This window comes from Phascolarctos cinereus, unplaced genomic scaffold (assembly GCF_003287225.1).
Source record: "Phascolarctos cinereus isolate Bilbo 61053 unplaced genomic scaffold, phaCin_HiC Scaffold_2;HRSCAF=192, whole genome shotgun sequence".
Lineage (NCBI taxonomy): Eukaryota > Metazoa > Chordata > Mammalia > Diprotodontia > Phascolarctidae > Phascolarctos > Phascolarctos cinereus.
In genome coordinates this window covers 258,477,388-258,503,650 of record NW_027555625.1, presented here as the reverse complement: position 1 = coordinate 258,503,650, position 26,263 = coordinate 258,477,388, and the positions used below count along the sequence as shown (strand labels likewise).

General features: G+C 43.9%; 1 protein-coding gene across 1 annotated transcript in view; it reads left to right on the top strand.

Annotated features, from left to right (window-relative positions):
• The window catches only part of NOTCH1 (notch receptor 1), a 74,516-nt gene extending 52,470 nt beyond the window's left edge, over positions 1–22,046 (top strand). The window contains 20 exon segments of the mRNA XM_020981907.2: positions 1,048–1,167; positions 1,893–2,045; positions 3,058–3,286; positions 4,951–5,152; positions 5,998–6,151; positions 6,625–6,809; positions 8,091–8,223; positions 8,905–9,162; positions 9,295–9,407; positions 9,638–10,206; positions 10,637–11,065; positions 11,856–12,004; positions 12,918–13,134; positions 13,456–13,543; positions 13,724–13,889; positions 14,592–14,887; positions 16,877–16,976; positions 16,979–17,023; positions 17,157–17,254; positions 18,658–22,046. Of these exon segments, the coding sequence (XP_020837566.1) occupies positions 1,048–1,167; positions 1,893–2,045; positions 3,058–3,286; positions 4,951–5,152; positions 5,998–6,151; positions 6,625–6,809; positions 8,091–8,223; positions 8,905–9,162; positions 9,295–9,407; positions 9,638–10,206; positions 10,637–11,065; positions 11,856–12,004; positions 12,918–13,134; positions 13,456–13,543; positions 13,724–13,889; positions 14,592–14,887; positions 16,877–16,976; positions 16,979–17,023; positions 17,157–17,254; positions 18,658–20,115 (5,162 nt within the window). The 3' untranslated portion in view covers positions 20,116–22,046.
• The last annotated feature ends 4,217 nt before the right edge of the window (positions 22,047–26,263 follow it).

Here is a 26,263-nt window from a genome sequence, read left to right as displayed (position 1 = left end):
TCAGAACCCCCTGAAAAACAGAGCCTCGGGGCAATAGTATGAGGGAGAGGAGAGGGAATTAGTGCTGATCTAGTTCCTGTTGGCCAGCTTCCTGCTTCCTCTTGCACAAAATGGCAACATGTGCACAATTGTAGGAAACTCTGGCGAATTTCCTGTCTGTGCAGATCGCCATGGAAACAGATAGGAAAAATCAGCTCTGGAAAAATCACAAAGGTCTACTTGGAAGATAACAGTTGACAAGGAAGATAAGATTTCCTAGTCATTTTATTCCCCCCATATGCCCTGTAAACAGGAAATCTATAAATCAGATTTCATTTTCTTTTTATTAAAAAAACCACATATATGTATCTACTTGTCTGTGTCAATGTTTGTTCCATGTGTATGTTGAAGAGAAAAAAAAATATTCACGTAGAACCTAGGAATCCAGTGGCAAGGCTCTGGTTTACTCTTCAGTGACAAATAGGAATTACTTTAGGAACCAGAGGGTTACTTCTAAATGACTGGCTATCCTGTAAGACTGACAGGTACAAGCGGCTAATTTCTACGGCTTTGCTAGGTGGGAATTCAAAGTGGAATTCTGCCATGGGAATGAAGTACTTGAATTAGCCTGACCTGGTTTTTGGAGTAAGGGTGTTGAGTCCCAGGGGAACAACTGGACCAGACATGGTGTCAGGGCATATAGGATGATGCTATGAAGTTGACATCTCAGTCCTTCCCATTCTGGGTCTCATTCTGATTATTAACTACTTTTGCTAAATTAGGAATCCTTGATAAAGTGTTAACTGATAATAGCTTAAGGGGAATATATCATCTGTTGGGTATTTGTATATTAAGTAGGGAACTTTTAGAAACCTTCAGAAGTCTTTGAGAGAAATTAAGCCATGATGTTAAAATGAAAGGCAATTGGATTGATAATTGGCAGGGGGCAGTGAGGTGGAAACTGGAACCTAGTAGTGTTACAGAGACCAGGTGTACTGAACTCTGGATGTCTAATCCAAGCAGAATCATCTCAGTTTCTCACCTTGTCATTTCTCTCCCAATGATCAGGTGCCACCTGTGAGGAAGTGCTGGCTCCATGTGCCAGAGATCCATGCAAAAATGGTGGAGAGTGTAAGGAATCGGAGGATTATGAGAGCTTCTCATGTATGTGCCCCACAGGATGGCAAGGTAAGGCTTTTTCAGAAAAAGTGTCCCATGATGCTTCCTGGGGCTCCTTCATTGCTCTATTAGCTTGCATTTCAGGAAGACCACAGGGCAAAGTAAGACTTTGAAGTAACACAGTTCATAATAGTGGAATCATGAGGCCAAATTGGGGCCCAGGCTTGGGGTCAGGGAGTATCAGGCAGACCGGAAGTCAGTTGCCTATCTGGGCTTTTGGTCTTACTCTCTAGATTCCCCAGAGCCCCTGCTCTCTGACCAGGAGTTTTCTTATACCTGGAACAAGTGTTTATGGCCATCCACGGAGGCAGAAATGCCCTTGGCTCATTGAAGGATGTGCTGAAGTTGCCTTCTTTGGAATTTTCAAAATCAGAATAGAAGCCCAAATTCCTTCTAAACCCTTAGAGAATTCCCAGGAGAAGGGGGCTGTGGAAGTGGGCCTCCTGAGCTTGATGGGGATGATTTTCCATGTTTTGAGGTAGCTACCCTGGCAGGTAGAGAGATAGGTGGTATGACATAGGCAATATAGTGTAAAAAAGGGCTGGATTTAGATTCAGTGGATCAGGGTTTGAATTCCAATATTGCCATTTGCTAACAATCTGTGAGACCCCAAGCAAATCACTTATCCTCTCTGGGCCAGTTTCCCTCTCTGTAAAATTAGTGGGCTGGAGCAGATGACCTCTAAGGTCTCTTCTAGCTTTACAGCTATGTCCCTATGATCCTTCATCCACCAGGACAGACCTGTGAGATTGACATCAATGAATGTGTGAAGAGCCCGTGTCGGAATGGTGCTACCTGTCAGAATACCAATGGAAGTTACCGTTGCAGCTGCAGGGCTGGCTACACTGGACGCAACTGTGAGACCGATGTGGATGATTGCCAGCCAAGTAAGACGGGGCTGGGGTCAGGTGCGGGAAAGAGGAACATTAGGGAATGTGGAGGGATTGGTGACCATCTGGATTATTACCATGGCAGCTTCCCCAAAAGGGTTCTCCTGGTGTTGAGGAGTAGTTAAGACCCTCTCAGGGAGGTGTGGTGGAATTAGTATTTACTTGTCAATGGGAGCACGTGGGTTCTAGTACCAGCTCTCTGGAGTTGATTTTAGAAATAAGTTTTAATGAGGCCTTTTGTTTTTACACAGTAGTCAGTTCCTCTTTACCTTTCTTCTCCTCTCTTCATTTGAATTTAAAACTAACCAAAATCATCAGACACATTAGTGACCATGCTAGAGACTATATAACACATCCCATGTTATAGTCTCCCATATACATCCCTACTGAAAGGAAATGTGCTTCATTATTAGTTTTCTGAGACAGAGACCATTCATTAAAATTAACTTAGAGTTCAACTGCCTTTCTGCAGTTTTAGTCAATGGACAGATATGTGTTCTCATTTCATATAAGTCTTCCTGTATATTTTAAATTGCCTTATATTTGTTATAGGATAATATATTGGAATATATTCTGTTGGGCTCATCAGCTATAATTTGTCCAGTCATTCCCAATTGACAGGCACCTACTTTTTATCCATATTTTGCTACCACAAAAAAATATTTCTCTGGATGTTTTGGCTTAATATAGACATTTCTGCCTTTGACCTCCTTGGAGCGTATATGGCCAGTGTTGGGGGAATGGATTAATTTAGTGACTTTTTCTGCATAGTTCCAAATTGTTTTCCAGAATAAGTGGATCATCTCACAGGATACCCATGTGTTGGTGTGCCTGTCTTCCTTGAGCCTTGCCAGTCTTTGACTCTTTCTTGGTTTTTTGTTACCTTTGCCCCTTTGTGGGGTGTGAGCAAAAAGCTTAGAATTCTTTTAATTGGTGATTTGAAACAACCTTTCATTTGGCTGTTGATCTGCATTTGATGGCAATTGACTGCTGCTGTGTGACCTCTTAGATCCTTGTCACAATGGTGGTGCCTGCTCTGATGGTATCAATACTGCCTTCTGTGACTGCCTGCCTGGCTTCCGAGGCACCCAGTGTGAGGAGGACATCAATGAGTGTGCCAGCAACCCATGTAAGAATGGGGCCAATTGTACTGACTGTGTCAACAGTTACACCTGTACCTGTCCGTCTGGCTTCAGTGGAATTCACTGTGAGAACAACACTCCAGACTGCACTGAGAGGTGAGAATGGGTGTCGAGAAGGCAGAGATCTTTAAAATGTCCCATCTAGTCAGCTCACTTCCATATAAATTGGGGGAAAGTGCTTTGTAATTGTTACTTACATAAACGTGAGATGTTTTTGTTGTGGAAGCAACACTGCGTGGAGAGTCAAGAGATTTTCTAGTCTATTCTTGGTTTCAATTCTGTCACTAACATATATGCTTTGAGACTTTGGGCAAATGACCTCACCTCAGGCCCCCAACATCTTTTCATGCATAAAAGTGAGAATGTAATAAATACTCTGCCTGTCTCAGAGGTGTGGTGAGCATCCAATGAAATAATGAATATGAAAGTGTGTTAAAGCAAATGTGAGGTTGAATCAGAAAAGTATTGGACTGGATCTACCTCTGATTCTGATGGATTTAAGGTCTGCCTAACCTTAAAGCAAGTTGGTTTCTTTCTTTAGGCCTCAGCTACCCCTGTGTCTAAAATGAATGTGGTTAGATTAGATGATCTCCCAGGCATCATCCAGACTTAGAATTGTTATTATTGTTTTAATTATTTGATAAGCAAAGATACACAAGAAAGTGTTTTGGGAAATGAACTTGCATTGGAATACTATTATGTTATAAGAAATACAGTGTAGGGGGCAGCTAGGTGGCGTAGTGGATAGAGTACCAGCCCTGAAGTCAGGAGGACCTGAGTTCAGATGCGGCCTCAGACACAAAAACACTTACTAACTGTGTGACCTTGGGCAAGTCACTTAACCCCATTGCCTAACCCCCCCCAAAAAAAAAGAAAGAAAGAAATACAGTGTAAATAGAATCAGTCAGGTGGCACTGTGGATAGAGCACTGGGACTGGAGTCAGGAAGACCTGAATTCAAATACGGCCCCTGGGCAAGTCATTTAACATCTGTCTGCCTCAGTTTCCTCAGTTGTAAAATGGGGGTCATAATAGCTAACTCACAGTGTTGTTGTGAGGACCCAATGAGATAATATTTGTAAAGTGCTTAGCACATGGTACTGTATAAATGTTAACTGCTATTATCATTATTATCATAAATGAAGAAAAATTCAGCTTCTTAGACGCTTAGAGAAACTTGAATGAACTGAGGCTGAGTGAAATGAGCAGTACCAGAAGAACAAAATTTGTATTTTCATGTTGATTTTGTTAAGATGAACAATTCTGGAAGACTTAATTCTGATCGACCCAATGATCAACAGTGATTCCAGAGAATGGATGAAGGATAATGCTGCCCGCCTCATGTCAGAAAGATGATAGACTAATATGCAGAATAAGAAACACATTTTTGGATGTGACCAACGTGAGAGTAAAATTTCTGCGTTACTGTACTTATATGATATAAGGGTTCTGTGTTTCTATCTTCTTTGGTTTTTTTAGAAGATAGGGGAGGTAGGAGGAACAAAGAAAATGAATGCTGAACAATCAAAAAATGATAATAATAATAAAGAATTAAACATGCCATAGCATTTCAAATTAAAAGAGAAAGAAAATATATTTGCTTCAAGGACTCTTTTTGGGCAGTATCTAGTGTTTGAAGAGTAGGTTTAACTATACACTGAGATGGTCTTGGAGATGGCCGTGAGATAAGCTGATCTGGAGCAAAGTGTGGTATTCATTGTTATGGTTATAACTGGTAGTTGTACTCCTTCTGCCTTTCAGCTCCTGCTTCAATGGGGGTACCTGTGTGGACGGCATCAACACCTTCACCTGCCTCTGCCCACCAGGCTTCACAGGCAGCTATTGTCAACATGACATAAACGAGTGTGACTCACGCCCTTGCCTACATGGGGGTACCTGCCAGGACAGCTATGGCACCTACAAGTGTACCTGTCCTCAAGGGTACACAGGCCTCAATTGCCAGGTGACTGTTGCCTACTATGCTTATATATCACATTGGTCAGGTGGAAGAGATCGTGAGTTCCTTTATACTTTGGGGGTTTGTACTCTGCTTTAAGCAAAACCTAGATTTAGACTGAAGATGAATTCATCACTAAGTCTTTATACCATCAGTAGTTAAGAAAGAGGCATGTTGGATAGCAGTGAGGTAGAGTGGAAAGAGCTTTGGACTTCAGTTCACAGACCTGAGTTTTTGTCATGGAATAGCTGTGTGACCTCGGGGCAGAGTCCCTTCTCTCTAGGCTTCAGTTTCCTTGTCTGTCAAATGGAGAGGTTGGACTAGATGATCTTGGAGAGGTTCCCTCTAGCTCTTTGATTCTAAGATTCTCAAAAAACAAACACAAATCCTTGCCCTCAAGGAGCTTAGATTCTACCTTGAGAGGAAAGGGGGACATTTGAAGGATGGAGCATTTATCAAGAAGGATGATCTGAATTAATTTCCAACAATGGGTGGGTAGGATTTGGTTAGGCTGAAGGAAGTATGGAGGAGGGGTATTCTAGGTAAAGAGAGAATCACGAAATAGAGAGGAAAGTAGAAAAGTGAGCATGGTATATTTCTGGGACATCAAAGGTATCATCTAAGGAGTGATGGTTGATTTGACAAGGATTTTTCACCTTACAAGACAAGCCAGTGCATATCTCCTTTTAGGTGTTCCATTATAACAACTAGTGTGCCTTTAGGGAAAAAAAAACCAGTATATAAAACAAGGTCTGTCTATAAGTTGTTCAAGAAATTAACAGACTAAATCCTCAGTGTTCTTTTGGGCCTAGCAGAAGGATTTGATTTGATTTGCCATTTCCTCTCCCTAGAACCTGGTGCGCTGGTGCGACTCATCACCCTGTAAGAACGGTGGGACGTGCTGGCAGACCAACAATCTGTACCGCTGTGAGTGCGTCAGGGGCTGGACTGGCCTCTACTGTGACGTGCCCAGTGTGTCCTGCGAGGTGGCTGCCAAGCAGCGAGGTGAGCTGCTCTTCCCATGGGTGGGGTTAACTGGGAAGGTATGGAAGGATCGTAAGGGTTTCAATGCAGGCCCATGCTAGTTGCCCATGTGCCATCTCCCTTGGTTTTTTGGGATACAAACGATCCAGACATTTGCCTGTGGAAACCCCAGAAACCAGCCACTACCAAGGCTGCTGGACCCATATAGCACAGCTAATGTCATTTACTGCTTCCTAATTAGCTGAGGGGACAGAGAGCATGGTCTGATCCCTGTGCAGAGTTGTTAAAAGAGAAAATGCTGCTTCCTGCTTCGTATCCATAAACTACCTTTTATTATAGAAATCAAAAGGGAGCTTCATAGGACTAAAAGTATTTTATATTTTTTAGTTCTTTCATGAGTCACTGTGGCTAAAAAAAAAAAAAGACATCCATCTCCTACTAGCCAATCCCTTGATCATCTCCACAAACTGAGCTTTCTTTCCTGTTCCCAGTAGATACTGATGTGGCCCACCTGTGCCAGAACTCTGGGCTCTGCATGGACACTGGTAACACCCACTACTGCCGCTGCCAGCCGGGCTATACAGGCAGCTACTGTGAGGAGCAAGTAGATGAGTGCTCTCCCAATCCCTGCCAGAATGGAGCCACCTGTACAGACTATCTGGGAGGCTATTCATGTGAGGTGAGTACAAGGGACTGGCATTTCCCAGAGAGACACAACAAACACACTCCTCTGGATATCTGGCAATGCCATTATATACTGGATTGTCCTGTAAAGCGAGTGCCATCTTGAGTGGTAGGACTGTGCTAGTTGTTGAAAATGTGAATAAGTCTAATGAGGGTTTATGTGTCTACAGCCGTATGCTGATCATATGTATGGTTCCAGGCTTTGAGGAAATCAAAGTATCATTAGGAAGATTCACACCATGCATTTCTTCATATTTTTGCCCCTTTTTCTACTATCATTACTATTATACAGGACTAAGGGGAGGTTTAAATTTATGTGAGGTCACCCCAACTAAATAATTTATCACCTAGCAGCCAGTTTCTAGATCTCCATACTCAGGTTGGACCTCGGATAGCATACCTCTTGTTTGGGTGTGTATTTGGAACCATTTCAGCTCAGTAATCAGACCCTACCAGAGCCTGTTCTCTGCTGAAACAGCCTTTGAGACCCCTGGACCTCCATGACAAAAGGAAGCATCAGAGGATGTGAGTGTAGAATAGCTCTTGCGTACAGAACAGAGAGAGACCAGTCCAAGAGGGAGTAGAATTGCATCTGGGCTGTGTGGCTTTGGCACTAATTTGGAGAAGGCAAGATAATTGATAGCGAGAGAAGGCTAAGGTCTTGAGTTGGGCTCCAAAATGGATAGATAGTAGTAGGAGTTAAAGGATGACCTTCTAAGTTAGCCTGAGATAAAAGTGTAATGCAGGCTACTTTGAGGATAATGTGATTTTTTTTTTCAGGATCTAGAAGCCAAATTGGTGATTTTCCTGAGGGAAATGGGTATTTTGTAAAGTACCTTTGGGGGAAGGCAGAGAAAGATAATGAGGCAAGGTAGTAGTGTAATCTGTCCTTGAGTGCACACTGTAGGAAGGAGAAAACACTGGCACACATGAAGTACTTGTAGAAAAATGCAGGGCAGAGTGTTTTTTTGCTTTGAATTCCATTGCTGGTTGCGAGTGCTGAACAAGTTAGTGTGATGGTGAGGAAAGGCTCCTAGACAGAAGCAGGGCTGGCGTAGAGACCCTCTTAAGAAGAGCCACCCCTGACCCACTCCCCTGAGCCTTAAAGTCCATTCTGATTTTGCCCTTGAATGTTGCAGGGGCTGAGGAAATGGAGGCCCGGGACTGCTACATTCTGCGTCTATCTCAGCCCCATAATGGTTAAGCCTCCTGAGGCAACTAAGTCCATTTGGGGCCAGGCTGTGATGTTTCTCCCTTTTCTCCTCTTCCTTTTCAGTGTGTCGCTGGCTACCATGGGGTGAACTGCTCTGAGGAGATCAACGAGTGTTTGTCCCACCCTTGCCAGAATGGTGGCACTTGCATCGATCTGATCAATACATACAAGTGCTCTTGTCCCAGGGGGACTCAAGGTAAGGGAGCTATCTTCACCAGGTGAAAGACCCTGGGTTTGTTCAGTGGAAATGCAAATACAGAACATGCAAGAGTGCAGAAGGCAGAGACGAAAGACGCCTTGTATTCTGTGTGAGAAATTGAGGGGGTAGAGTACGCTTCTAGCCATGTAGAGAGTTAGAGGATAAAGGAAATCTTCATGGAGGTGGTGATCACCGCAGAGCTAACAGCCATTTTCAAACTCTTGCCAATTTTCACACGTCTATGTCTACTAGTATTGTCTCCTGAATTCAGTATGTCTTCACATAGATTTATTTCTTTAGGGATTTTCATTGTCCCCAGTGGTCATGCTTAGGTTAAACCCAAAAGACTTAAGCTGGCTTCTTGTAATCCTCAAACCCTTCAAGTAACATTCATCCCTTCCTCTTGACCCTGTCTTTCAGTATTGAAATGCAGTGTTATGTAGTGGCAGGAGCCCTGGATTTGGGGAGTCTAGAGAACCAATTTTCAGTCTTGGCTGTACCACTAAGCATCTAAGTAACCCTGGACAAGTCATTTCTACCCCCTCTGGCCCTCATATTTCTCATTTATTAAATGGAAAATTGGATTGAATGATGTCTGAGGAATTTGCTACCTCTGTGTTGTTTATGTTGTTGAGGACTGGCTACTCACTTTCTTCCTCCCTGTGGGGTTGTCTGCAGGAGTGCACTGTGAGATCAACGTGGATGACTGCACCCCATTCATTGACCCCCTTACCCGGGGACCAAAATGTTTCAATAATGGCAAGTGTGTTGACCAAGTCGGAGGCTACAGTTGTAACTGCCCTCCTGGCTTTGTTGGAGAGCGCTGTGAAGGTGATGTCAACGAATGTCTCTCTAACCCCTGTGATCCTCATGGCACTCAGAACTGTGTACAGCGTGTCAATGACTTTAAGTGTGAATGTCGGCAGGGATACACAGGTAGGCAGGAGGGGGGCAGTGCAAGGGAAACTGTTGTAGGGACTGGGTGGGGGGAAGAAGTGGAAGGGAGATGGGCAGAATGAATGAGGGGCTGACCTTCCTCACTTTTACATACCTCTGTCACCAACCCAGGGCGCCGCTGTGATTCAGTCGTCGATGGCTGTAAGGGCAAGCCTTGCAAGAATGGTGGGACCTGTGCTGTGGCAACCAACACTGGACGTGGCTTCATCTGCAACTGCCCCTCTGTACGTGGTGATGCGATTTTGTGGGGATACAGGAAGGGTTGGCAGAATGGAGTGGAAGGGAGAGGGGAAATTAAAGATAGGTTGGTGTCTCCAGACTGTCTGATGACCTGGAGGTGATGTCCTGAATGTCTAACTGAACCCTCCTCCCAGAACCCTGTAGGGTAACCCTAAATCATGGATTATGAGTCTAAGGAGAAGGACATACTAAAAACTCTCTAAACTCTCCCCAGGGCTTTGAAGGTGCCACGTGTGAGAATGATTCCCGTACCTGTGGTAGCCTGCACTGCAGGAATGGGGGCACCTGCGTCTCTGGCCAGAAGAGCTCGAAGTGCTTGTGCATGGGGCCCTTCACGGGCCCTGAGTGCCAGTACCCAATGAGTAGCCCGTGCCTCTCCAACCCCTGCTACAACCAGGGAACGTGCGAGTTCATCCCCGAGAGCCCCTTCTACCAATGCCACTGCCCTGCCAACTTCAATGGGCTTCTGTGCCACATCCTGGACTATAGTTTCTTGGGTGGGGTGGGGAGAGACATCACCCCACCTGAATTTGAAGAGAAATGTGAGATTCCTGAGTGCAGGAAGGACACTGGTAATAAGATCTGCGATGGCAAGTGTAATAACCATGCTTGTGGCTGGGATGGTGGAGACTGTTCCCTTAATTTCAATGACCCCTGGAAGAACTGCACCCAGTCCTTGCAGTGCTGGAAGTATTTCAATGACGGCAGCTGTGATAGCCAGTGCAACAATGCTGGCTGCCTGTTCGATGGCTTTGATTGCCAGAAAGTGGAGGTCCAGTGCAAGTAAGTCTCCTTCTGCCATGTGCTTTCTCTTTCCTTCCACTTTTTCTTGCCTCATGAGATTTAGAAGACTGGTCCATAGAAACTGCTGGTCCATAGAAACAGCCAAATTTATTTTGTGTTGTGATGGGATTTAGTGATTAGGAAAAGCGTTGCCTGCCACCGCACCCTCCCTCTTCCCTCCCCCCCATACTTACCTTTAGGGGACAGTGATGGGAAGGAACTGGGGCAAGGGGTCAGTTTTTCTGTTGGGAGAACAGCATGAGCCGAAGCTCACAGTTGAGAATGTATCTCTGGTCTGTTCAAGGAATAGATGTGGAGACCATTCCAAAGGGGACCCTGGTGAATGGCTCTAAGTAGCCAGGCTGTAGTTCATTTCAAGATACAGGAGGAATCTGTGGCTAGGAATGACCATGTCTTCCTCTCCCTCTAGCCCCCTGTATGACCAATACTGTAAGGACCACTTCAGCGATGGCCACTGTGACCAGGGTTGCAACAACGCAGAGTGCGAGTGGGATGGTTTGGACTGTGCTGACAATATGCCCGAAAAGCTGGCAGATGGGACCCTGGTGGTTGTGGTACTCATGCTCCCAGAAAACCTGAAGAACAACTCTTTCCATTTCCTTCGGGAGCTCAGCCGAGTGTTGCACACCAATGTGGTCTTCAAGAAGAATTCCAAGGGGGAGTACATGATCTATCCCTACTATGGCAATGCAGAAGAGCTGAAAAAGCACCACATCAAAAGATCTGCAGAGAGCTGGGCAGACATGCCGGGTGCTGTCTTCAATAAAATGAAGACGTCTCTTTACTCCCAAGTTGGAGGGAGGCAGCGGAGGGAGCTGGACCAGATGGACATCCGAGGGTGAGAGTCCAGTGGGTTTTCTAGGGCCCTAAGTTCATCATCTTTTATCTTTGTTTTTATAGCATTTTCATTTCTCAACATATCCTTCCTCCCCCTCCCTTACCCCATGTTACAAAGAATAAAAGAAGGAAGGAAAAAAGCATTTCAGTAAAACCAATCAACATGTCAGTCAAGTCTGACAGTATGTGCACTGTTTCCCCCTCCCCACTTTGCAAAGAAGGGAGGGAGGTACACTCTCACCTCTTTTTGGGAAGATCAAGCTTAATCATCATTCAATCACATTATCTTAATAATGCTTCCATATAAACTTTATACTTTGGAAAGCATACTGACTGTGCATCAGTTTCTCCATCTTACCCTAACAGGACTATTAATATCACATAAGATCAGGTGTGTGAAACTACTTTGATAAGTAGAGCAGCACTATACAGCTGAGGGGTAGTGGGTAGTTCTTTTTTTTTTGGGGGGGGGAGTAGAGGGGAAGTTCCTAGGCCTTGCCTTCTTGAGTCTATGTCCATCACCCTTTTCAGTCTCAGTTCTTCTGAGGGACAAGGTTAATGTAGCATCAGATGTTGCTTTGTTCAGGAACTGCCAAGCTTCTCAATGGCAAAGTTTTCTAGGTTGAAGACATTTTCTACCCTGTCTTTTCAGAAGGGTTAAAAGAAATCTGTTGCTTTTGAAATGTGGACTGCCAAGCAAGGGGTTGGGGGAGAAGAAATGAGAGAACTCTGCCAACTCTCACTTGTACCCAGTCATCATGCCTGCTTCTCCCCATTCCCCATCTATACAGATCAATTGTGTATCTGGAAATTGACAACCGCCAATGCATCCAGTCGTCTTCTCAGTGTTTTCAGAGTGCAACAGATGTGGCAGCCTTCCTGGGGGCCTTGGCTTCGATGGGGAACCTTAATATCCCCTACAAAATTGAAGCTGTACAGAGTAAGTAAGCCCATCAAATCCTAGGGTGTGCAGCTTTGTTTACCTGAATGGAGACTAGAATTCCCCTACTCTAACACCATCCTCCCCTTTAGATTTCCTGCTTAGTTCATTCATTAGCCAGTTCCTAGATCTGAATCTGGCTTATTTTCCTCCTTAAAAACCTAGAATTCTTTTTATCTTTTTTTTGGGGGGGGGTGCTGGGAGAAAGGAAAACAGTAGGGGTTAAATCAGTCTTAATTTCTCCAAAGACTGGGACTAAATCATCTTTGCCAGCTAGTCTGAGGGGTGTCCCACATATGCTGTTCTGAGGTTTGGAAAAGATTTTCTAGACCTCTGAACAGAGTACAAGGGAGACACCTCATGGTACCAGTGGTGCCAGCTGTTAAGAATGGTACATGTTTGGAGAAGTAAGTTTATTGGTAAGTCATAGTAAGTAACTGGGATATATGTATCTTTCTGTCCTCATCCACTCTCCACATTTCACTCCCCCTCCCCAGGCCTTTTTTCCCTTTGTTGGGTATTATTTCAAAATCATTACAGCTTTAAAAAAAAAACCAAGAATTGATCGGTGTCATGTGAGGAGTTGAAGTTTGTATCTTGAAAATCCCCCCTAAATCCTTTGTCTTAACAGCTCAGTGCAAGTGCACTGATTTGAAGTTTGCTAATCCTTTTCCTTAAAGGAGAAAAAAGTAAAAGCTGTCTCCAGATACAGCAGGCTAGTGCAGGAGAGAATTTAGTGATATTTTGCAATTCTGATTAATCATGTATAAAATGACCTTATTTTGGGGGAGAATGATATAGAGCTAGTGAGTTACCTTTTATGAACTAATTTCACTCCGTCTGACTATTCCGGTTCTTGACTTGATATGTAGCTCAATGTTCCGGTGTGTCCTCTTGCCCTGTCCCCTCATAGGTAAGACAGTGGAATCCCCAGAGAACTCCAAGTTGTATCCTATGTATGTGGTGGTGGCTGCTTTGGCGCTGCTGGCCTTCATTGGCTTCGGTGTGCTGGTGTCAAGAAAACGGCGCAGGGAGCATGGCCAGCTGTGGTTCCCCGAGGGCTTCAAAGTGACCGAGTCCAGCAAGAAGAAACGGCGGGAGCCTTTAGGCGAGGATTCAGTGGGATTGAAGTAAGTCACACATCGGGGATTTGAACCCGTCTGATTCCAGGAAAAGTGGGCGGAGGTCTGAGGGGGTTGTGTTGGGAACAGGCACTGTCCTCCTTAACTGTGGCGTTCTGCGCAGTGGGAAGATCTTTCCCCAGGGAAACTTCCCCCTTCCATTTCAAGCATGGTAGATTATGCTCTGGGAGAGCAGTGGCCATTCACTGTATTGAGCAATTGTAGATGGGGTCCAGAGGGGAAAGAGCTGGGGAGGAGTCTTGTGAAATGTTCCCAGACTCTCTCAGTGAGCATAGTTCACTCTTATGCTTCCCTCTACCCTTTCCAAAGACCCCTGAAGAATGCCTCAGATGGTGCCTTAATGGATGACAACCAGAATGAATGGGGAGATGAAGACCTGGAGACCAAGAAATTCAGGGTGAGCTCTGCTGCCTGCCAGCTGGGGAATAGGTCAATGAGAGGCCTTTTATAAGTTGGCCGCTGATGCCTGGGATTTTCTAGCATTTATACACAGCTTAGTTGAAGCCTTCCTTCCTGAAGTACCTGAAGCCTGATTTCTCTACCCCACCCCACGCCCCCTCTTCCCTGCTTTCCCCAGTTTGAAGAACAAGTCATGCTGCCAGACATGGATGATCAGACAGATCACCGGCAGTGGACTCAGCAGCATCTTGATGCTGCTGATCTCCGGATCCCGTCAATGGCTCCCACCCCACCACAGGGCGAGATTGATGCTGACTGCATGGATGTCAATGTCAGAGGTCCTGGTAAGGAGACCTTCCCTGACGCTCCTCATGCTTTCTCTACTTCAGCATAGCTCGTAGATCTATTTATATAAACAGCCCCTGGCACTGTCCTTTCCCCAAATCCATTAACGTCTTCTCTGGCATGCTCTAATTCCCTCCCCCACTCCGCCACACGCAGAAGGTCAATAGCAACATGGTGTGATCAACATTCTGAAAGCCTGCTCTGTTGAATGGGGAGGGAAAACCCTTTTCAGTTCCGTTAGATTTCAAGTTCAGAAAAGGTTGTGGGAAACTTCTCAAGACTCCCAACACAAAAGTGTGTGTGGTCCACCCCCATCCCCAGCTTTCTCTTTAGGACAATTCACCAATTTCAGGTTTTGAGTAGCAGCACATGGGATATTTAAATATTCTTGTCTCCAGAAACTGTTTTCCACAAGCTGCCTCTCTCAAGAAGGCAGAGTATTCTCTTGATTATGGAGTTTTTAAAATCTCATTTCATATGGGCACATGTTGCTTTTAGTGGGTGAAGAAACCAAAGTACAGATATTATGTGAAATGAGACAGTGGAGTCAGTGACTGAGCTGACAATCCAAGGATTTTTTTTGTTAAGCTCCACCCTCAGATGAAATTCAGATGGAGGAAGAGAGCTTTACTTTCTCTCTTTGGAAAGTAAAAGCTACAGCAATATTAGACTAAATGGACACTCACCTTCCTCTCCCATAGATGGTTTCACCCCCTTGATGATAGCTTCATGTAGTGGAGGGGGCCTAGAGACAGGCAACAGTGAAGAAGAGGAGGATGCGCCAGCTGTCATCTCAGACTTCATCTACCAAGGAGCTAGCTTGCACAACCAAACAGATCGAACTGGGGAGACAGCCCTCCATCTGGCTGCTCGCTACTCCCGTTCAGATGCAGCCAAACGTCTGCTGGAGGCCAGTGCAGATGCCAACATTCAAGACAACATGGGCCGGACTCCTCTTCATGCAGCTGTGTCTGCTGATGCTCAGGGGGTCTTCCAGGTAGGTGCCTGCCAGGTGTTCTGAAGCATTCATCTTTTTTCTTTCCTGAGCTTTTGGGATCAAAGGTGGTTGGGGGCATGGGATTTGTGTGATGGTTTCTCATAAACTCCAAAAGAGCTTAGCTGAAAATTATTAGTCTGGATAGACACTGAAAAGGTATCAAGCAGCTAGCATTTTCTAAGCACCTGCTATAGAATGGGTCCTGTACAGAAAGTGTCACTTGAGCAGAGTTTTGAAGGGAACAAAAGTTTCTAAGAGGTGTGAGGTGGGCATGTGTTCCAAGTATGGTGTGAATAATTCAAGAGGGGTGGAGAGTGAGCACTAAACCTCGTGTACTAGAACTAGGCAGTGGGGGCATTCTCATCCTTCACACATTTGGATATAAACTTAAGGAATTTGTTCTCCCCAAAGGTGTTGTAGGCTTTAAAGATGGGGTTAGATAAATCTTTGGATAATGGTGCCATAGCAGGTTTCTAGGGGAAGCAAGAGGTATTTGGGGATATCCTTAGTTTATGAGATGATGTTAAGGAGGATACTTATGATCCCTCCCAAACAGTATCCTCAGAAGAGAGTTTGCTGGGAAATCAGAGGGAGAGGGGAGCCCTGAGAATACTGCAGTTTGTCTCTTGGTTCTTCTCACCAAGTTAGCAATGTCCACACCCAGTTACCCTTGTTCTCATTTGGTGGCCCCCTCCTCTACCTATGGAACTGTATCCTTAGGCCAGAGGTATTGCCTGCGGCCATGAGGTGGGTTTACTTGGGGCAATTTCTTGTCCTTTGCAGTGAATGAGTGTGAGGCGGAGCAACCTCCACAATGATAATAGATTTCTGGTTTTGAGTATGTCCTGCAGAGGGGACTCTTCAGGAGTTGGTGTGAGCCATTTCTGCCTTAAGCAGGAGGAACCTTCTTTCCCTACCTGGCCTACCAAGATGATGAAGCAAACCCAACATGGATTTAGAATCATTAGTCTAACCTCATTTTACAAATGAGGAAAATGAGTGAGAGAAGTGAAGTCATGCAGTCATCAAGGCCATGCAATTAGTGAATGACTGGATTTATGCAAATGACAAAATAGGAAATGATAATATATAATGCCATTAAATATGATGAACTTTCCTAATGCATCTAAAATAAGATTGATTTGTGTTGCTCAGGACCTACCTGAAGACCAGGATCATTTACGCTCTTTGTTCATGATTGTTTTTCTTCCTTTTTTCCTCTCAGCTTGTCCTTCCTTCCCTCACCTCCCCCCCCCATTTCATATCTCCTGCATTCTATTGTAGGCAATATAAAGGCTACACACACAATATAGCCTTTATGCCTAGGGATGCTCAGACCTCACTAGGTTGTACTTGACCTTGTACTAAGGGTCATGCTTAAGAAATCTCTGGGCTCTCAGCCACTCCTCCATGGCTATTTTCCCCTTCTTGTCCTCTTCTCCTCTTCTATATCAGTGTCTTTTCTCAAGAAAAGATCATAGGCATTAGAGCTGGAAGGGATTTTAGTGATCATCTGCTCCAACCACCTTAGAAAGAGAGAAGAAAACGGTAGTGGCAGCTCTAGAGGTTCTGGTATTGGGCAATTAGAATCACTGAGAGGATCAAAAGGAAATTTAAATCACTGTTCTTTCTCCAGGGAGATTTCCTTATGAAATATGATGACTTGCTGTAAAATGAGAATCTTGGCCCCTGAAAGGGGATTTTGGATATTGGTGTGGGATTGGTTGGGGGTGGGGGAAGGGCTGATTAGAGGATACCTTTTAACTTATGTACATATTACCCATATATCAGAAGGCTCCACCTCTTCCTTTTTTAGAATCCACCATTCTTCCTCATTTACTTAAGTTCAGAATATATTTCAGGCCTAATGTTCTAACACTGCATTCTGCTTTGGCCAGGCACCTGGTCTTTTTGTTGCACATCTCTGCAGTTGTGTTCCTCCCTGTCACCTCCCTGACTCTTAAATTCTCATTTTCTCTTGGTGACTAGATCCTGATCCGGAATAGAGCTACAGATCTGGATGCCCGAATGCATGATGGGACCACCCCACTGATCCTGGCTGCCCGCTTGGCAGTAGAAGGCATGCTGGAGACCTGATCAACTCCCATGCAGATGTCAATGCAGTTGATGATCTGGGTAGGCCCTTGGGGATGGAAGCTAACCAGTGGTAGTAAGAAGAGAGACATGGGGGGTGGGGGTTGAGGTGGGGAGAATGTTTCCTGTTTCTTAACAGTTGATTAAATATATGTTGACCTTCTTGTCCCCCCAGGCAAGTCTGCCCTGCACTGGGCTGCTGCAGTAAATAATGTTGATGCTGCTGTTGTACTGCTGAAAAATGGAGCAAATAAGGATATGCAGAACAACAAGGTAGACAAGAGACTGCATGGCTCCATACATAGAGGGGGAGGCAGGGAGGTATTGTTATTTTAAAAGTTAAGCTTACCAAATCCTAGAGCTAGAAGACTATAATGAATAGAAAGGGTACTAGATTTGGAATCAAAAGGACCTGGATTTGAAACTTGACTGTTATTAGCTAGCCATGGGACCATAAGAAAGTCATTTAATCTCTGAGCCTCAGTTTCCTTATCTATAAAATGAGGATAATAATATCTGTGGCACTTACTTCAGGATTACTGTGGGGATGAATTGGGATAATTTAGGAAAAGCACTTAAGCCAACTTTAAAGAATACATACACACACACAATAAATTATATGAAGGATATATTCTTTATATCACATGTACTATATAAAGAACATACATAAATTAAGTAACTAAAGGTAAGACTTATCCCAAAGTCTGAACCCTATCAGAAAAGATAAGGAAAATGATGGTGAAAAATACTAACAAAAGTCTAATTTGATTCAGTTTCATGAGGACGTGCAGGGGAGGCAAGAGAGGGGAAAGGGCACTGGATTTAGAGTCAAAGGATTTGAGTGTGTGTCCCATGTGAAAGTCATCTCAGCCTGTTTCCTCATCAGTAAAATAAAGGGATTGTACTATTGGCCTCCAAGATCCTTCTAGTTCTAAATCCTGTGAACCTATGAATTCTGGCCAAGTTTTAAGTTTTGAGTAAGCATGTGGTTCCCTGCCTCTTTGAGAAGGTAGAATGTCTTCTTTCTCATTTGATCTTAACCCAGTAGTCTGGTGACTATAGGGAAAAGCAGTACTGTTAGCTCTCTTGTGCACACGAGGAAATGGAAGTCCATCTGCCCAGCTTTACCCTGCTAGGTCTGTTGTCCTTTCTGGAGAATGACTCTAGATGTAATAATATGAATCATCATCCAAGATGCCAAGTAATTATTAAGTTTGGTTTTGGGATGCACTAATGTTTGCTTTAAATCATTTTAAATTCCTACCTCATTATGATATGGCTAATGTTGAAATTAATTTGTCTTCCATGAGTTCACATATCCCACTGGATGATAGAGAAAGCTCTCCTGGGCTAGAATATTCACTTTGGATAAAATGGAAAGTAGACTGTCATGTTAGACTCAAAAGCTACCAAATGTAATATGAAATGTAGACAGTGTGGTATAGTAGAGAAAACTGGATTTGGAGGCAGACCTGGGTTCCAGTTTGCCTCTGACATCTACTTATCACTTCCACTCTCTAGAACTGAGTTTATTCATTTGTAAAATAAGGGGATTGGACTTTGTGAACTTTAAGGTCCCCAGGGGTCATAATTACAAATCATTCTGGATGCTGGGGTTTAGAAACCTCTGCTGACTTTCTCCTAAACAGTTGTTTGTTGTATGCCTTTTCCTTCAGGAAGAAACGCCTCTGTTTCTCGCAGCCAGAGAAGGGAGTTATGAAACTGCCAAAGTTCTGCTGGACCACTTTGCAAACCGGGATATAACCGACCACATGGATCGGCTGCCTCGGGATATCGCTCAGGAGCGGATGCACCATGACATTGTGCGGCTTCTGGATGAATACAATTTGGTGCGCAGCCCGCCCCTGCACAGTGGGCCACTGGGGGCACCCACCTTGTCTCCTCCACTCTGCTCCCCTAACAGTTACATTGGCAACCTGAAGCCAGCTGTCCAGAGCAAGAAGGCCCGGAAACCCAGCACCAAGGGACTCAGTTGTAATGGCAAGGATGCCAAAGACATCAAGGCCCGTAGGAAAAAGTCTCAAGATGGAAAGGGCTGCCTTTTAGACAGTTCCAGCGTGCTGTCCCCTGTTGACTCTCTTGAGTCACCCCATGGCTACCTGTCAGATGTGGCATCTCCGCCGCTAATGACTTCCCCCTTCCAGCAGTCCCCATCCGTGCCCCTGAACCACTTGCCTGGTATGCCTGATGCCCATTTAAGCATCAACCACCTGAACATAGCTGGGAAGCAGGAGATGGCCGCACTGGGCAGTGCCAACCGCTTGGGTTTTGATGCGGTGCCACCCCGCCTGTCTCACCTTCCTGTTGCTTCTAGTCCCAGCTCAGTAATGAATAGCGCGTCTATGAATTTCGCAGTCAGCGGAGCAGCCAGTCTGAATGGGCAATGTGAGTGGCTTTCACGACTCCAGAATGGGATGGTCCAAAACCAGTATAATCCATTGAGAGGGAACATCCCCGCTGGGCCTCTGAATCCACCTGCCCAGAGCCTCCAGCACAACATCTTGGGGCCACTCCACAATGGCCTTTCCTCTACTACCCTGTCCCAGATGATGAGCTACCAGGGTATGCCTAATACACGGCTAGCCACCCAGCCCCACATGATGCAGGCCCAACAGTTGCAGCAGATGCAGCCACAGCAAAACTTGCAACCACAGCAGCAAAACTTGCAGCAGCAACAGCAGCAACCACAGCAGCAGCAGCAGCACAATACAAGCTCCACAACTGGCCACATTGGCCAGAGTTTCCTTGGCAGTGAGTTGAACCAACAAGATGTCCAACAGCTGGGAAGCAGTAGCATGGCTGTCCACACCATTCTGCCACAGGAGACCCAGATCCTGCCAACGACCCTGCCATCTTCCCTTTCTCAGCCCATGCCCACTACTCAGTTCTTGACACCACCATCTCAGCACAGTTATTCTTCCCCCATGGACAACACACCCAGCCACCAGCTTCAAGTTCCTGATCATCCTTTCTTGACCCCATCCCCAGAGTCACCAGACCAGTGGTCTAGCTCCTCTCCACATTCCAACATCTCCGACTGGTCAGAAGGCATATCAAGCCCACCTACAAGTATGCAGTCACAGATAGCACACGTTCCAGATGCTTTTAAGTGAACGAACACATGGTGTCTAACCACAAAACTTGATATTTTTTCCTTTCCTAAGAAACACGAGAGGAAACAAGACATTTGGGAATGCTATATGCTGTGACATGACTGAAGGATTCATTTTTCTTTTCTTTTTTTATATGTTTTTATACAGAATAAGAAAAATTTTAATTTTTTTTAGTATTTATTTATGTACTTTTATTTTACATGAAAACACTGCCTTTTTTATTTATATGTTCTATGTAGGGCTCAAAACAAAAAATTTGTTTTGAGACAAAACTAGTTGTTTAGAAAAATGATTTTCTTTAATAAGATGATTTTTTTGTGTGTTTGTAAAGATAAGCAAAGATTCATGATTTAGAAGTTACATTTATTTATTGATAATCTTTCTAAATCCAGAGATAAATGATAAAGAGGGAGGAGAGGGGAAAGTTATTTTTAAACCAGCTATGCAGAAAAGTTCCCAAAAAACTGCAGAGTTTTTCCCTGGCCCCATCCCACACCTGCCAGTACCACCCATTGCCTTATTCATCTTCCAGTGTTTTCAGTATCAATGAACTTACAACATCTGTCTCTGCAAGTAGAAGTTGTAAAGGATAAACTTCCAAGAAAACCTAAAAGAAAAGAGAAAAAAAAAAGGAAAGAGGCTTTGAGGCCTTTAGTAGAAGTCCTTTATTAATTTGCATGTCTGGCTTTAATATGAATTTGAGGTATCTTAAAATAGAATGATTTTTTGAAATGTACTTAAAATGTTTCCTTGAGGATACATTTTATAGTACCAATCATGAATCTTTGTTTACAATTTCAGTATTACGTAGTTTCAAGTTCTTGTTCTTTCCAAAAAAAAGGTTTTGGGTGTTTTTGTTTTTATTTAAATACTGACATGAGCACTCAGGTCTGCAGGCCCATGCTCGTTATTAAGGTAATAGAATCTACATCTGTTCAGGAAAAAAAAAAAAGAAAGAAAGAAATAGTACATGACATCAGCAAAGGAAAAGAAACACCTCACCTTCAATGTCTTTTTTTCAGGTTCAGCAAATAATTGAATGAGCAAGTTCTGGGATTGGGGTTTGGGTATACCACACCTTAATTTTCTGCTCCTATTTTTTATAGGAAGTTTACCAGGACACTTTAGCTACCTGCATAAAGGTGTATTGGTGCGTTTTTGGTTTTTTTTGAAACAAATTCATCATACCAGTCTAGGCTGTGTGCTTCAGTCCTACCCAGACATCTCTTTCAGCTTTGGGATGTGGGATGTTTGTGGTAAGTTGAAGTTGTATCTGGTTTGGGGTGTGCGCAGAAGCCTCTAGTCCTAAGAACTAGAAGAGTGAGTGGGAAATGCAGCTGAGGATTTGGGTAATGAAGTTGTTTTAAATGTAATGTTGGCCATTGGACCCTCTCCATTCCGAGTGGTGTATCTCAGTTACGAGGTGACACATACTTGAAGCGTGAGGGCAAAAAGAGCAACTTAGTAACCTTATGTATAAGCCTATGGCAATTAAAATATTTGTAAATAAATTTTTAAAAGGTGGATTTTGTTTCAAAAATCTAAATGAACAAGTCTTAAATAGTTCATGCCAATTAGAGATGTCAGAATATTGCTCCACCTGCAACTGAAGGGATGTGCAGGGATGTATGTTTGTTAACCCAGAAAAGCACTGTCCTGCATTGTGGATACCAGGCCAAATTAGATGGCCAGTATTTCAAGCCTGCACCTTCCCAAACAGTGATGTTGTGGCATCCCTAATATGCATGACTAAACATCATATGATGTTGATTCTTTTCATGGTTTATAAACTAGACTGTAGTTTACAGAAGAGGAGAAACCTTTTAATAAAGTTGTCTACATGCAAAATTGTAGATTATAAAAAATTATGTACTTTTTGTTTTTGTTAACTGATTTGCAATAAATGATTCTGTTATATAGATTTTACTAAATCTGGGTATGGTGATTGGTGCTCTTCTCCACCCACCCCCCCCACCCCAACACACACACACCCCTACACACCTTTTTTTGGATTATGAAGCAATGAGCAGAATTCTCTCTTCTTGAAACAGATGGCTGAAGGACAATGGGAATCTTCTGAAGTTAGAGCCATGAAACAGTTTTCCCAAGTCAGGGAAGATTGGAGTAGAGATGGGAGTTTAGGGTTTCTCCTTTCTCCAGAAATTTTGGGAAATTTCAGAACAAATTAGAACATTTGTCTAGAGACTCAGTCATATAGGTTAGGAAACCAGAAATGGTCTGCTTTAAGCAATGTCCAGACTACCATTTTGAGATTTCTTAGATTCAAGTCAGCATGAACTACTGAAGTATAATTGGGTTCATGATCTGACAAGAGAGCTATTAGCTTTGTTCAGTTTGGATCTCACCTAAATGTCATTCAAATAACAGCTACTTCCATGGAGATTTCCCTGATCACTTTTCCCCTCCACCCTAGTGGCTTTTCCCTTCCCTACTACAGATGACACTTTGTACCTCTCTTATGGCATTTTTCACATTCTTCCACATATAATATAACTACATATTTATTCTATCATTCACTTCATTGAAAGGTCCTTTGGGTTAGGGCCAGATCTTGCCCAGCTATATCCCCTGCACAATTCTAGGGCAAGAAAAAACCATTCCATCCAGCCAGGTCTCCTGCCTCCTGCTGCAAGAGATGAAACACCACTGCTGAGCACCAGCTTTCTCCCTTTCAGGGAAGAAGAGAATGGCCATTCTATTAAGTCTCTGGCCTAATCATTTGCCTTGGAGGAAGGGGAGTAACACATTCCTTCAGTTCCAAGCACACTTGTCCCCTCACTTCAACTGCCTAAGGCCCTAAGAGTAGTCCACCTTGAGACCAAACCCCTATGAATCTGCCTAAACGCATCCCAAAATGATGAAAAAAATCATAACCAGTTATACCCTCCTCAGCCCAGTGATTTTGAGTCATCATAGAAAATCCTGTTCCTGACCCCTAATACCTTACATTATTCCATTCCCCTCAATCAAACTTTACTTCATCTGACAACCCCCTCCCATGTCCCACTCTAAAGTTATCCACTGCTTAACCCTATGCACTCTGGAAAGCCTGTTCCATCCATAGGCAACAAACTTGCCCTTATCTTAACTCTTTTCCTTTCCTACTCCTCCCATCTTCTGGTTCTTATTGAGACCCAATTCCCTCCTGATGACGGCTTCCCTACTCATGACTCATTAGTCACGGTGGAATAGTTGGACAACTTCTTGCTCCCCATTGCTCCTACCAGGTTCTCCCTCTGCCACTATCACTCAGTAAACTCTCTTTTGAAGATCATTCAATCTGTATCTACCACCCAATCAGAATTCTCACACCTGCTATCCACCCACTTCTAGAACATTCCCCTTCTTTTCTCAATGACTTCAGTGCCTGGTTCATAGTTTTTCCTCCTCAACTTCTACCCTCATACTTGGGGACTTCAACACACATACTGATATTCCCCCAAGTACCCTAATCTCATAGTTTCCCAACTTATTCATTCCACGTGACTTCCTATTCCATCCCACCTCAGTCACACACAAATATGGTTATGATCTTGCCGTCACTTGCAAATGCAGGACTTCAACATTCATTAATTATGAAGTTCCTTTATCTGATCACAATCTATTGTCAATATACTTCTCTCAAACCTTGTTCTTTTTTTTCTTTTTTTTTTTAAAAGGCAGTTGGGGTTAGGTGTGTGAGAGATGATCTCTCGGAAGTGAAGCCTCCTCAAAGGGTCATTAGTTCTTGTTAATGGTTCTGGTATTGTTGCTTTTGAGTGGTACATGTATATGTACACCCCTCAGAATACAAGAACCCCTCCCCTAGCCTTCTCCCTCCCCTACTCTTAGATAATGTTAGCAGAAATTCCTGAGCCATAAAAGGATCCTGTCTATCTCACCTCTAGCTAGTTATATGACCTTGGGTAAAAGGCTGTTGAAACTCTGAGGCCCTGAAAAGAGGAACATGCTAACATAATTTCTATACCCCTTTGTTCTCTCTGTTACTGGGGTAGTTTTTACACGAATAGATTGTACACCTGAGGCTCAGCCAATGAGCCAACGGGAAGGGGGTTAGAGTGGGCTGCTGCGTTAGGGTCTATATAATCTTGCCTTTAACAAAGAGCACTTGCACTCTTTCGGCAGCTTAGGCAGCACAGGGGTGCCCTTTCTCGAGAAAGTCAATAGATTTCTCCTTTTTGCAAACTTTTGTCAAGACTCTGGTTTTTAATTTGGGTAGGTGGTCTCTGTCCCACACAAGTGACTTGCCCAGGGTCACACAGCTAGTAAGTGTCAAGTGTCAAACCTTGTTCTTCATCCACATCACGACCTCCAATCCTTCAGTCCCTCAGTTCTTTCTCAAACTATCACACTGCACTAGCTACATTCTTCTCCCTTTCCTAGTTTGACCCCTTTGGTGACTACACTTTTCCTCTTCCATGGTCCTTTGCCCCCTTATCATATTGTCGATCTTTTTCATCTACTCCAGTCCATCCTCCACTCAGTGGTCAAAGTTATCTTCCTAAAGTACAAGTATGACTATGTTACCCTCTTTTCCCCCTTCCAATCAATAAAATCACCAGTAGCTCCCTATCACCTCCAAGACCAAATATAAAATTTGTTTATTTTTTTTTGGTGAGGCAATTGGGGGTGAGCGACTTGCTCAGGGTCACACAGCTAGTAAGTGTTACGTGTCTGAGGCTGGATTTGAACTCAGGTCCTCCTGACTCCAGGCCAGTGCTCTATTCACTGTGCCTTCTAGCTGCCCCCATAAAATCTTTTGTTTGGCACTTCTCCAACTTTCCAGTGTTCTTGCACTTTACTCCTGCCCACTACCCTACCCCCACCCTAATCCTGCCATGTACTCTGCAATTCAGTGACACTGGCCTTCCTGCTTTTGCTTGAACAAGACGCTCTATCTCCAGACTCTGGTCATTTTCATTGGCTGTCCCCCAAGCCTGGAATGCACTCTTTCCTCATCTCTGCCTCCAGGCCTCCCTGGCTTCCTTCAAGTCCCAACTAAAATCCTACTTTCCCTAAGAAGTTTTTCCTGATCCTCCTTGTAGTGCCTTCCCTCTGTTAATTGTTTCCAATTTGTCTTGCAGATAGCTTGTTTATACGGATTTGTTTGCATGTTGTCTTCCCCATTAGATTATGGGTTCCTTGACAGTGAGGACTGTGTTTTACCATTCTTTATATCCCCAGCATTTAGCACGGTGCCTAGTACATAGCAGGTGCTTAACAAATATTTAGTGATGGACAGACTCTAAATCTAGCTTTTTGGGGGGATTCCAAATCCCCTGAGCTCAGTTTAAGTGGTGAATCATGTTCCCAGTCCCAAGGGGGAGGAGATGAAGGTCTTTCCTAAAAGGGAAAGTCATTAACAATCCCAGAAGGGGCACCTAAAGCATAAAGGGCCAGACTGGCCACAATAATAACACCAACACCAAACTGACAACACCACAGAATCCCTAATGTAATTACAGGCTGCATTCAATCAATCCACAAGCATTTATTATGTGTCTACTATGTTATGTGCCAGGCACTGTGCTAGGTCCTGTGCATACAAAGTGAAATAATCCCAGTCCTCAAGGAATTTATTGAGAGGTGCAAAGTTTTTATGACCAAGGCAGTGGTCTCATTTTCTCCCGGTCAGACAACACTGGAGTGCTGTTCTTAGACATCCTTTTCTAAATCTCAGCCTTGGATTTACCTCCACCCTTTGCTTTCTCCATTCCTGCTCCTATGCTGCTAAACACCACCTGAAGAAGTTGTACAACTGAGTCAACATGCTAACTGGGTCAACTACAAATCTGTTCTCTAATCTCAACTGCTCAGTATTTCATAGCAATCTTTGTACTTCTTTTTGATGGAGTCTTTCACACCCATTCACAGCATCAGTCCTGAATTTCATGAATCATTTGTTCTAAACTTTGTGTCATCAAACCATCCCTTTGCTATCCCTCTCAGCAAAGGACTTCACCTTATATTTCACCAAGAAAATTGAAGCCTTATGAGCTCCCTCTTTTCCCCCAACCTTACCTTTCAGATCCGTTCATCATCCCTCATTTTCTTCTTTGCTCCAGAATCCAAAGAAGAAGTGAACCCTCTCTTTGCCAACACCAATTTGTACCCATAATCCCATTCA